The following is a 12,299-nucleotide window of genomic DNA, read 5'->3' as shown; positions in this document are numbered from 1 at the left end:
TCACTTCTGTAAATTAGCTCACTCAATCCTCATTACAACCCTAACAGGCCTAACAGATGTGTCGTATTTGTATACCCATTTTTCAGATGAAGAAACTGAGGCTTGGGGGAATGAAGCAGGTGACTTTCCACCCAAGAAAACAGCAAAAGGGTGTCTTAATTAGGAGTCTGTCTAACTCTTGAGCCCACCCAGGAAGTGGCTTGCAGCCTCACTGGGGAGGTCAGATTCACACATATGCAATGACTAGCAAGTAAGGAACAGTATGGGATGATGGGGCTGTGGGTGTTACTGGGAAGTCCCGAAAGGCCCCACCTCAGTGGAGACCAGGCAGGTGGCAGAGAGAGGGTGCCTGCAGCAGCCCTGGGCGGCCTTCCTCTCCCCAGCACCCCCTCCTCAGCTTGGCTCCAAAGTGGCCCTGTGATGCAGACCGGGCCACAGAGGGCATTACAGCTCCCAGCCACCCCCAGTGATTGGGTTTGGGGGCAAGTGACCCAGGCCGTGTTGGTCACAGCCAATGAGCATCAACCCAGGGACTTTGTAGAAGCAATGGCATAGGGGTGGATGGAGGACGAAGCCTGAGCAACTGGGTCCCCAGGTAGAGAGGGCTGGGGAGCCCTGATTTGAATGACATCCATTCCCCACACAGGCAAGTGAGGCCAGGTATGCATACAGTCAAGGTGAAAATGCCAAAGCCACAGAGTCACAAGCTCTAGGCGAGAGTCCTGGTGACAGCCAGAGCCCCACCTGCCCAGGGGCCATGCTGACGCTGAAAGAAAGCATAAAGGAAAGACAGGCGGAACGAGGATTCTCTGAGATTCTCTGGAGTTGGGCAACTAACAGAGGACAAATACAAATCACCACCACTAAAGCACCTGCCACGCGCTGCAATGAATTAAACACAGCATCTCCCTGAAACAGTACAACAACCCACACAATGGGATGGTTCCATTTCTCAGAGGAGAAAACTGAGGCTCAGAGATGGTCATGCAGCTTTTCTTCCCCCTCCACGAGAAATCATCCACATTCTAACAAAAACAATAACACTGGCTAACGTGTCTAGAGGACTCCATGCTACGCACACTGTGACCGCGCTTACTTCAGTTATTATCCCTGTGGTAGGCAGAAAGAATGCCCCCCAAGGGTGGCCACGTCCTAATCTCCAGAACCTGTGACGATGTTACATAAGGGGGAATTAAGGTAGCAGATGGAATTAAGTTGGCTAATCAGCGGCCCATAAGACAGGGCGAGTATTCTGGATTCTCCAGGTGGGCCCAATGTAACCACTGGATTCTTATAATTAAAGAGAAAGGTCAGTGTCAGCTGGGAACACGGAGCGACGCCTCTAGAAGCTGGATAAAGTGAAAATAAAATGGGTTCTCCTTTAGAGCCTCCACAGCCTGCTGGCATTAGCCCAGTGAGACCCATTTTAGACTTCTGACTCCAGAACTATAGAAGAATAAATTTGGGCTGCTTTTAAGCCACTCAGTTTGTGGTCATTGTGATGGCAGCCATAGGAAACAAACAGCCCCATTTTTACAGAAGAGGACACCGAGGCCGAGAGAGGCTGAGCCGCTTACCTGGGATTAGTGAGGGGTAGAGATGGGGTTCCAGCAACACTCTGCTCCCCCGGTCTAGGCAGTCTTGGAGGGGGTTCTGTGGACTCTGCTGATTTAAAGAGGAACAAAGGCTCTCTGAGGTCACGCAGCGGGGTTCTGACCCCACGTCTGCAGATCTGCCGGCCCCTTCCACGACACCACGTGGCCCAGTCTAGTGTTTACTCCTGAACGGAGGTTTAGGGAAAGGAATGAAAGATACGGTCAGAAGTAGGAGACAGGTGACTGGGTCAGGCTGTACCCATGCCGTTCTTCCTCTGGCTGTGGACATCAGACGTCCAACCCAGGACTCACTGTCCCGAGTCTGGGGGTAGCCGAATAAACACCAAAATGGTGGCTCAAATGTGGGCGACTTCACAGGTGGGAGGAAGGGAAGCCTGGTGGCCAGGGCAGGAGCAGCTGGGTGGGCGAAGGAAGTGGGAGGCAGAGGAACCGGCACTTGAAAGGCTCGCCGGTGGGATATGATCTCCTGTCCACGATGTTTGAGGGATGCAAGTAAAAAGGTTTAGGGACTTTTGAGTTAAAATTACTTCTCGGCTCCACCCATTAGGATGGTGTCATGCAGGGCGGCCTGTGGTGTCTCTGGTCCCGCTCCCCACACAAGAATGCAGGATATGGTGAGGCCAAAAAGGAACACCCACGGAGCCATAGGTAGGGGAGTCATACCACTATATTCTCTCTGGCGGCACTATACTCTCACTGGAGGCTGGATCCACACTGTCCGCAAACCGCCATCCACACTTGCCAGCCCAGCCACCATCTTCTTGCTAGCCCCCATTCTTCCTCTCTTCTCTCCCTCTGCTAGCGTAGCCACAGCAGTTATATTAGTGGCCAATGGCTCACTGGTTACAGCTGACGGCCAACTAGCCACAGCTGATGGCCATGCAATCACAGTTGGCCATTTACTACCTGAGCCAGCACCTGTCTATGTGAGGCTGAGAGCCTGCAAACTGCTTTCTGGGGCTCTGTCCCCACAGATGGCTACTATCGAAAACAGAGATCAAACAAGTGTTGGCGAGGATGTGGAGAATTCAGAACTCTGTGTACTTGCTGGTGGGAATGTAAAATGGTGCGGCTGCCATGGAAGACAGTATGAGTGGTCCTCAAAATTAAACACAGAATCATCCTAGGATCCAGCAATTTCGCCTCTGGCTATTGACCCCCAAAGAAGTGAAAACAGAGACTTGAATAGATATTTGTGCATCTACATTCATAGCAGCATTATTCACAACAGCCAAAAGGTACAAAGCAACTCAAGTGTCCATCAATGGATGAATGGATAAACCAAATGTGGTCTATACTTACAGTGGAACATCATTCAGCCTTGAAAAGGAAATTCTGACACCTGCTATAGCATGGATGAACCTTGAGGACGTTATGCTGAGTGAAATAAACCCGTCACAAAAGGACAAATATTGTATGATTCCACTTATATGAGGGACCTAGAGTAATCAGATTCATGGAGACAGGAAGTAGATGGCGGTTACCAGGGGCTGGGGGTCAGGGGGAAATGGGGAGTTAGTGTTTGATGGGTACGGAGTTTGAGGTGAAGAAAATGTTCTGCAGAGAGATGGGTGGTGATGGTTACACAACGTGATTGTACTTACTGCCAATGAACTTCAAAATGGTTAAAATGGTAAATTGTGATGTATATTCTACCACAATAAAAAATTTCTTCCAGCCACTTGGCCTGTGTTTTCTGCACACAACGCTGCTCAGAGATACCACACGGGTCAGGGTATCACAAGATAGAGGGCATCGCTGCTGAAAGTGGCCTCTGACCTCACCTTCCAGAAAGGAACCATCACTCTGCCAGTAGACTGCTGTCCAAAATGCATCCTCGACTCAGTAGTGAGAAGGACACAGGGATCCCCAGGTATGCATTTCACTTATAAATGTATGTTTCATATACATCACAGAAAAGGGGAGCACAGGGGCTGTGGTCTTCAATGTACTGGAAAAGGAAGGCTGCCCAGAGGAAGCACTATTTGAGATGGGTTTTGAGGGATGAGTAGGAGTCAGCCTGGCAAAGACCAAGGGGGAAGGGTTTCCAGCAGGAGAAACAGTCTGTGTTCATTGGAGGTGAGCGAGAGATGAACTGACAGTTGGGTCTGGTGGGTGCATGATGAGAACAGACTTGGTGGGAGGGAGGTGGGGCTGGGACGGGCTCACACTAGGCTTTTTGGGATCGAGTGAGAATTTTGTCCTGGGGTCACTTCGAGCAGGGGAGGGGCATTTGGGGAAGATCCTGTGGCTCTGAGCGGAGGCTGTGTTATGGAGTTTAACCTATTGGCAGAGAGCCTTGGCGAGGCTCAGAGCATCAGCTATACGGGCATTGCCCAGAAGAGGGTGGGTTTGCCCACACTACCTGGGTGGGTACCCAGGAGCCTTTCCTGTGCATGGGGGTCATTTGGGGAGCCTTTCTGTGGTCTGCCTTGGTGATCCTCTCTATCCCGTTCCTATCACAGTGACTCACAGGAGGACCTGTCTCTGAAACAGGACATTGAATTACAACAGACGCCAGGCATCTGTGGGCTTTTACACTCTTGACTTGTCATGACCCTGAAGGTCCCCTTTGATTAACCACTTACAATTTCTACCTGTTGGGGAACCTGGATATCAGCTGCCGCAGGCAGGAGTGGGCTGTCTTCCTCACGCCTGACCCCTCATACCGTGCATGGCACATAGTACATGCTCAATAGTTGATGGAAATATTTGGCTGGGGTCCCACGGACCGTGAAGCCAGAGTCCCTCACTAGCCACAGGCCTGGTCGCTTCATCTCAACATAGCTCTTGTTTTTGCTGCACGCTTGGCTGCAGAAAAGCTCAGGAGGTGATTTAAAGAAGAGAGAAAAGCTTGCTTTGAAACACAAAAATGACCCTAGAGAAGGGTACGAATGTCTGCAATTTGCTCTGAAATATGTCAAAAGATGGATTGACAGCCTGAGAAAGGGATGGACAGATGGACAGATCGACAGTAGAGCAAATAGAAGCACAGGCACACGTCAATGGTAGCCTCCAGCGGTGGGCACTTGGGGGTTCACTGTAAATAATTCAACTTTTTGGTGTTTGGAAGTTTTTCATAAAGTGTCGGGAAAGAATGACCCAGGAATAAAAGGCCAGCTGACTTTTGGAGATGAGGAAAAGAATTAAGTGGAAGACGATGAAAAAAGACAGAGGCTGGGAGTGGGGTGAGGTGGGGTGGGTGGGGGGTGCCAAGTTTGCCAGCACCTCACATTCATGCTGTGGACAAGCTGTAGGTCCAAGGACATGGGGTTCATTTGAGAGGCTTAGGGCGCTCTATCCACGGAGGGGGCGACCTCTGGGAAAGGACCGAGGGCAGCTGCCTACCCGGCATTAGGACCGGCACAAACAGGGTGAGGTTCCTGATGAGGATCTGTATGGACATTGGCTGAATCAGCCAGGGGAGGAGAGCGGGAGGGAGCAGTGCAGCCCCATTTGGGCAGTGTCCCCACGGGGCAGAACAGAACCCTCGCAAAGGTTCAGGATTTGCAGGAAGGCACAGCAAGACTGGGTCTGGATCAGCCTGGGTGCTTAGTCCCAGCTGTGTGACCTTGGACAAGTCTGTTCATCTCTGAGCTGGGGTTTTGTAGCGGGCACCCCAGAGGCTCATGGGGATTGCGTGGGGTGAGGCCAGGGCAGTGGCCAGTGGCCATCACCCCGAGCGTTCAGTTTGGAACTGAGCTGCTCACCAAGGCCTCCATCCAAACTCAGGGGTCTGATCCTTTCTTCTTTCCCTGGAGACCGGCCGTGCTAAGTCCCCCGAAGGAAGAAAGTTGGCCTCACCAGGGAGGGAACTTTCAGTCGGCGGCCAAGGGGTTGAACTCAGCCTCGGCTGCCAGCAGCTTGTGTCCACGTTTGCGATCAGGCTGAAAAGACTAAACACTCCACCTGAAGCCTTTGGGATACAACTGCAATCCAAGCTCCGCCCTCCTGAGCCGGGGACTTGCTGCAGACCTCAGGTCTTGCAGGAGATTGGTGAGCTCTGGGGGCATCACCCAGGGAGGTGGCCTGTCGTTCCTGATCCGCAGAATAAGTCAAGGCCAAAGTGCTTCCTTTAAAAAATAATTTATTCCACACATCTCCCGGCAGGTTCCTCCACGCACCATTCCTGGATAGCAGCTAGTCATCGACTGGACTTTCCCTCCAGAACCAAGGGGGCCTCCTACACCGGGAAAACGTACTCGGTTCCCAAAGCAGCATGGACTCTCCCCCTCCCCCACTGGCCTTGGGATGGGACAAGGAATAATGCATCTTTCTCCCACCCCGCCCTGCCCCCACACCACCACATTCACAAGCCAGGGCTGTCATTGGCTGATGGACAGACTATTTTTTTTCCCACTTCCTCAAGCATCTGGCTTGCGGGCGCTTCCCCGGGCAACCTTGATGGCCCCTTCATTATCCTCCACATTGGCCAGGCGTAACGCTGGGCGTCCTCAGACAAAATGCCCATCACCACAGTGGGGGGTGGCCGACTCCCCCATCGCTGGCACCCAGGGACTGACGAACAAAACCAGGATGGCAGGTCCTGACGCTGTGCAGCCTTCAGAGCTGGGTGCTGGTGTGCGTGTCAAAGGCCTCCCTGAGCAAATCAGTGTGGTCCTTGTGGTCAGTCCTTGGAAACCGACAGCTCTGCCCCTTGGGGCCAGATCCCACCACGGACATCAAGGCAACAGGTGAGAAACCGGTGGTGACTTAGAAGCCCTCCAAGGGGCAGCGGCAGTCACAGTGGTAACGCTCGTCAGCAGGTAGCGCTGTGAGTTTGAGGAGGGCTTTCTCTCCTGCTCTGTTTCTCAAGAGGGCAGGAGGGTGCGTGCCAGGGAGGGTGGCCAGTCCTGCAGTCGGGGAGAAGCTAGTCTTTATTGTCCTCGGAGGGACGAGGCAGGCAGAGGGCTGTGACACGCAGAAGAGCTCTCCCAATGCCCTGGAACTGATGGCCAGGTAATTCTGCTCATTTTGCTTTCCCTCTCTCAAAAAGAGAATCTTTGTGATGAGTGCTGAGCATGGCCTGCCAAGGGGACATTCCTAGTGACTCACTAGGGGTCATCTGGGGAACAAAATACCATTTTATTCCCCTTATAAAAAAATCATTTGTGCTCCTTCCTGGATGACTTGATAGTCTCCAGATAGCATCGTTACAAAAATGGGTTTCTTTTCCTTGTCTTGTCTATTTCTTTTCTTGGCCTCTTTCTTCTGCTGACATATAGGAGATACTTACAATAAGAGCTGGTCTCAGAGTAAAAAAATAAAAGGTTGCATGATCTGATATAAAACGAGCCTAAAATGACACCTGGATCCTGAATGGTAGGCCCCGGAAACGAAAAAGAAATTGGGGCGTTTGGGTTCAATTCAATTCAGTGAGGCAGCAAAAACGTCTGCAGAGACAAAACAAACTTCCCGACAACGGGGAGGTGGCTGTCTGCCTGGAAGGGGGCACGCCTGAGCCGTTCATTGAGACAGGAGTGAGGTGGGAGCCTGCAGTTCTGCAGAAATGCCCAGGAATTTTTTTTCTTTTTTTTTTTTTGGAAAGCAAACCCCTAAGGTCCTGGCGAGGGCCTGTGGTCAGCAGGTCAGCGTGGTCTCTCTTGCCCGTGGTCCTGCAAGTGGCCGGGTGGCCAGCGTTCAGGTGGAGGCCTGGCTGTCCATGGTGGACAGGAGCTGAGTGACTTGGGCCCGCTCGGCCGGGCTGATGTGCTGGCTCATGTACATTATGCAGTCCAGGGCCACCTCCGGGTTTTCCTGGACCAGGCTGCAGGGAACAGGAGAGAAGGGCTGGGGTCACTGCTGCCACTGAGTTCAGTGGGCCTGAGGGTGGCCCCAAGAGTCCCTGTGTGCAGGGCCATGTCACGTTCCTGGGTGGGCAACAACCTGGAACTCCTGAATGTCTTCCTGCCACGGTCACCAAGGGGATGACGGTGCCATGGGGCAGGGGAGAACACGGCCGGGAGATGACCGCACCTCAAGGAGCAACAGTGGACCCTACTGGTCACTAGCTTGTGACCTGAGCCACGACACTTCCCCTAAACTTCAGCTTCATGCCTCAAAGGGGGTCACACATGATCTACCTTCCTCCCAGGGGACCCCACGGGAACGGAGGGAGCAAATCCTCCAGGAAGACTGATACCAAACGGGAGCCAGCAGCCTAAGGTCTGTTAGTTCAGAACATGGGTTCTCTAAGCAAACAGGCCCTAGCTGTGACCTTGAACAAGTCACCCTGTATATTCCAACAAGGATCATGAATTGAAATCATTGCACACGCACCAAATAGCATCCTCAGGGCTTGGTACCGGGAGACTGGGTATGGGGGAGTTTGGGCCTCTTTTCTGGGGGACGGGGCCCAGCACTGGGCTGTGGACCTCAGCCGGGGACCCTGCCACCGGGTGTGGTGGGTTCGAGTGGCCGTTCTGGGGTCAGGTGGCTGGAGGCGAATCCTGTCTCCAGCACTTGCTGACGAGTCCAAGGGATGGGCAGGCAGGCGGGCGGCCACTCACCCTCGGATGGTCTTGAGGACAGAGTCCCGCTTCAGGTACTTGATATTCTCGTGGATGGGAGAGCGCAGGCCGTCCCCCACCTGCCAGTGCTGCTCCAGCCACTGCACCACCATCTGGTTGTTGTCCCACAGGTAGGCCTGGGGAGAAGGCACAGGCTGCCTCAGAGAGGGCCCCACTGCCGGCTAAGCCCCCCGCAGCCCCTCAAGGCACCCCGCCACCGGCCCTGTCTCTGGCCCAGGCGCACCTTGACGGCCCCCTCCGACTCCACGAACCAGCGGCGCAGCATGGACTGGATGTGCACGTGGCTCAGCTCACTGCTGACCTGCAGGATCTCCTGTTTGACCTGCGCCTCCAGCAGGAGGCGGCGCAGGCGCCAGTACAGGAAGGTGCGCGACGTCTTCCACTCCAGGATGTCCTGCGGACAAGGCCCGGGCCTGAGTCTCCTCCAGAAAGAGCGGGAGGAGAGGCAGGACACTGCCTGGAGCTAAGCCCTGCGATCATTCCCATTTTACAGGCCAGGAAGTTAAGGCCTGGAGAGGTGCAGGCACCTTCTGGGGCAGTGGCAGAGCCAGCACCTCACCAGGACTCTAGACTGACTTCCCAGAGGCATGGAGGGCTCAGGCCCCCGGAAAGGAGCACGGGACACAGGGGTAGTAGGTGACTGTGGGATGTCCTCTTGGGGGCGGGGCAATAGGGCGGGGGTTGGGATGGTCAGTAGTGGGTGAACGCAGGTCAGAAACAGCGGTTCCCAAATCCAGCCCAGCGGTTGGAGACACATACAGAGGTCAGATGGGTGGTTCCCCAAACCTTGCTGCCTCTGGGAATTTCTTGGGGATTTGAAAAACAATACTGATGCCTGGCTCCCACCCCAGATATCCTGATTTCACTGGTCTGGAGAGCCACTGGGGCACGGGGATTTTTTTTTTTAAAGCACCTCCGGTGATTCTAACATGCAACATTCGACCCCAAATCTCTTCCGTTTGTTGGCAACCAGGTGACTTTAGGATGGGCCATTCGCACCCAGCCACGCACGGAGGCCGCAGGCTCTTACAGAAATGACGCCCTTCTCCAGCATCCTGCCAGGTGTATCATGGAGGTCGGCGAACTGCACCGCCACCTGGTGGTAGATGGGCAGCAGCAGGTCCTCTCGGGCCTTCAGCCGACCCTCCAGGTCCTTGCGGTCCTTGTCGGAGAGCTCGGACGTTCCTGCGGCAAAGGCACAAACCAGGGTTTGCAGGACGGGCCTGGCCCCAGGAGAGCTCTGGGTTTGAACTCTGACAGCACCCCCAACTCAAGCTGTGCACCAGGCCTCAGAAATACACGCACAACGCCACACGGCATTCCACATGCCTCTTTACATCTGCCCTTTATCAGACCCACTGTGATTGTCGGATACCGTCCGTTACTATTTTTAGTACATATTGTGAAAGGTAAGAAGGGAATATTAAAAACAACTGTATGACAATTAGGCCACTTTGATGAAATAGACAAATTCCTTAAAATACACAAACTACCAAAGCTCCCCCCAGAGGAAACAGATTACCTGACTAGTAGTCCTCTATACAGTAAGGGAAATGAATTTGTAGGAAGAAACCTCCTATTAGAGATTTAAAGGTGTAACGATAATTCCAACTCAGCAAATAGAAGGGACCACTTCCCAACTCATTCTATGAGGTCAGCGTCACTGTGCTACCAAACCAAAGAAATTACACACACACACACACACACACAGAGTAATAAATCTTATGAACAGCGCAGTTATAAAGACTGCCAGCTAATATGCACTTTTAAAGAGAATTACTTCTAAGGCTACAAGTGAAACAAAGCTATCACTCAAACAAAATGATAAACTACTTCATGTCTGATTGGAAATTCTAAAGGGACATTATCAAAATTCTGATGTTCCTCATTGGCTCAAAATATTTCAAGTTATATTTTGTGCGTGATGAAAAAAAATTCACTAAGGCACTGTGTGCGTTTTGGAATGTTAAAAGGGTTGATTTGTTATATGTGAGCATTTAAAATATCTCTGTTTTTATAGCTGTGTTTTGGTATATCTTCACTTTATTTTTAACATACTAGAAACCTCCAATAATGGAGTGGACTGGGCCTCTCCTGACCTTTGAGGGGTGATGCAGTTTGGACCCTCTCACCTAGCTGTTCCACAAGCTTCTTGTAAGTTGGATCGATCCTTCTCATGGCCTTTACCAGATCTTTCTTTCGGAACTTAATTTCCACTGTTCCCTCCGGCTCCAGAACACCCCCCCTGAAAAAAAGAAACAGCAGGAGTGGGAGTGTTAGAGGGGTCCCCCAGCAAGTGACAGACAGCCAGGAGACACAGGGGTGGAGGCAAGAGAACCAGGAAATCTGGGTGTCAGCTCTCAGCTCATTCACTGACTCACTGTGTGACCTTGGGCAAGTCACTTCCCCTCTCTGGTCGTCTACTTTTCTACCCATACAATGAGGGACGGAGCCAGTTTTTAACAATAAATTCTACCCTCCCATTTCCAACCCTCTCACTCACCCCTCAGCCTCCCTCTGCCCCCTTTCCTCTGATAGCTCGGGACAACTGAGGAATACTTTATGTAGCTCTGAGCTTCCCGGTGGCCAGAGTAAAAAGTTAATGGTGACGCTATTCGAGGCTGCTCATGTCCTGAGGCTTCCTGGAGGGCTGAACTCACCAGCCCCCATGAGGGTCTAGGTATGCTGCAGGCAGGCGGGTTTGGCTCATCTGCACCACTCGTACACTGCCTGGCATGACGCCTGGTCTACAGTAGGTGCTCAGTAAATAGCCACTGAATTAATAAATGAGTAAGGGAGTGGACACAGGAATAGGGTGCCTATATTTTGAGGAGAATTACTCCTGAGGCCTTTATATCCTGCACAGCATGTAGCACAGTCTTCACGTGGAAGGCACTCAAACACCATTTTGCAAGTATTATTGTCATCATCCTTTCTGTAAAAGTTCTTGGGATGAATTCCACTTTAAAAAAAAGTACCAAGGTTTCTCTCCCCCAAAGAACTGGTATCCTCTCATAGGAGCATTCATTTGGTTATCTGTTTGGTCAGTATTTCCCAACCACCCACTAGGAGTCAGGCCCTGGGTTATAAAAGTGGATAAATGCAGCTCCTTCAGAAACTCATAGCTTTGGGAGCGACTCAGAGTCTAGTGTGAACTGGATGACTGGTCCTATTTCCCTTTTCATCATGGCTGCCAGAAAGCTCAGCTGCTTTTAGTGTCTCTTAATTTGATTGCAAACTTCCTTGGGAAGTGGGTATTAACTATGAAAGAACAGACAATTCTTTCACCACCTCCATGCTTCATCTACTAGCTCTACTGAGAAAATCCAATTGGATACTGGATGCTAGTTTCAGATTGGTAAACATGAGGCTCTCCATCTTTCACAAACTCTGAACCCCCCATGACCCCCAGCCAGGGGCTCAAAAGTGAGGGGGCCTCAGGACTGGCAGTGAGAACCGGAAAAGGCGACACACCCACCTGCTCTCTTTGTCCGCATACATTTCTATGCACAGGGGGTTGATGGTGGAATCCACGACCACCCAGGAGCCTCCCCGGAGCTCAGCGTAGGGCGGGATGTAGATGAGGACAGGCTGTTTGTACTGCTTGAGGCCGTCCACGATGTAGGCTCCAAACTTCAGCACCTGGTCATACATGTCTGAAAAGCAAAGCAACGGCCTGGTGAGGTGACGTCAGGCCGCAGCACTCACCCACATGCAAAGCCCACAGCCTCCGTCGTTCTGGGGGTCCTGGGAGAGCGTGTTCAGCTGGGAGGCTTCATGGCGCCCTAGAAAGGGCACTGGGGTGAGAGTCAGGAGCCGGCCTGGCACAGATGGCTCTACCATCTGTTTTACCAAGAGGCAGCGAAATGTCTGTGTGACCTTGATCAAGTCACCCCTGCCTGGGCCTCAGTGTCCCCATCTGAAAAAGGGACGCATAGAGAGCAACCGATCTCCGATTCTTTCTGGCTCTGACTCTGCCCCCTGCCCTGTCCCGTTTCTAGCACACAGAATCATACAGTCCCTTCCCTCTTGCCCAGGGAGTGTATGCCCTTATTTTCCACCAGGACAGTGCAGGTCTAGACACCCTACATGGTAACAATAATGTATAATACAATCAACCATAATCACACCGAAAGCTAGCGCCCCACGCCAG

General features: G+C 52.2%; 1 protein-coding gene across 22 annotated transcripts in view; it reads right to left on the bottom strand.

The window, feature by feature from the left end:
• Positions 1-7,114: 7,114 nt before the first annotated feature.
• The window catches only part of ACACB (acetyl-CoA carboxylase beta), a 107,845-nt gene continuing 102,660 nt past the window's right edge, over positions 7,115-12,299 (bottom strand). For all 22 annotated transcript variants that reach the window (XM_074321669.2, XM_074321660.2, XM_074321661.2 and 19 more), the window contains 6 exons: positions 11,625-11,802; positions 10,279-10,391; positions 9,177-9,331; positions 8,370-8,540; positions 8,126-8,262; positions 7,115-7,383 (listed from right to left, as the gene is read on the bottom strand). In XM_074321669.2, the coding sequence (XP_074177770.2) occupies positions 7,257-7,383; positions 8,126-8,262; positions 8,370-8,540; positions 9,177-9,331; positions 10,279-10,391; positions 11,625-11,802 (881 nt within the window). In that variant the 3' untranslated portion in view covers positions 7,115-7,256. The remainder of the gene's footprint in view (positions 7,384-8,125; positions 8,263-8,369; positions 8,541-9,176; positions 9,332-10,278; positions 10,392-11,624; positions 11,803-12,299) is intronic.

The sequence above is a fragment of the Rhinolophus sinicus genome, chromosome 9 (assembly GCF_057876585.1).
Source record: "Rhinolophus sinicus isolate RSI-liver-muscle chromosome 9, RSI-T2T, whole genome shotgun sequence".
Lineage (NCBI taxonomy): Eukaryota > Metazoa > Chordata > Mammalia > Chiroptera > Rhinolophidae > Rhinolophus > Rhinolophus sinicus.
This window is presented reverse-complemented; position numbering and strand designations above follow the sequence as displayed.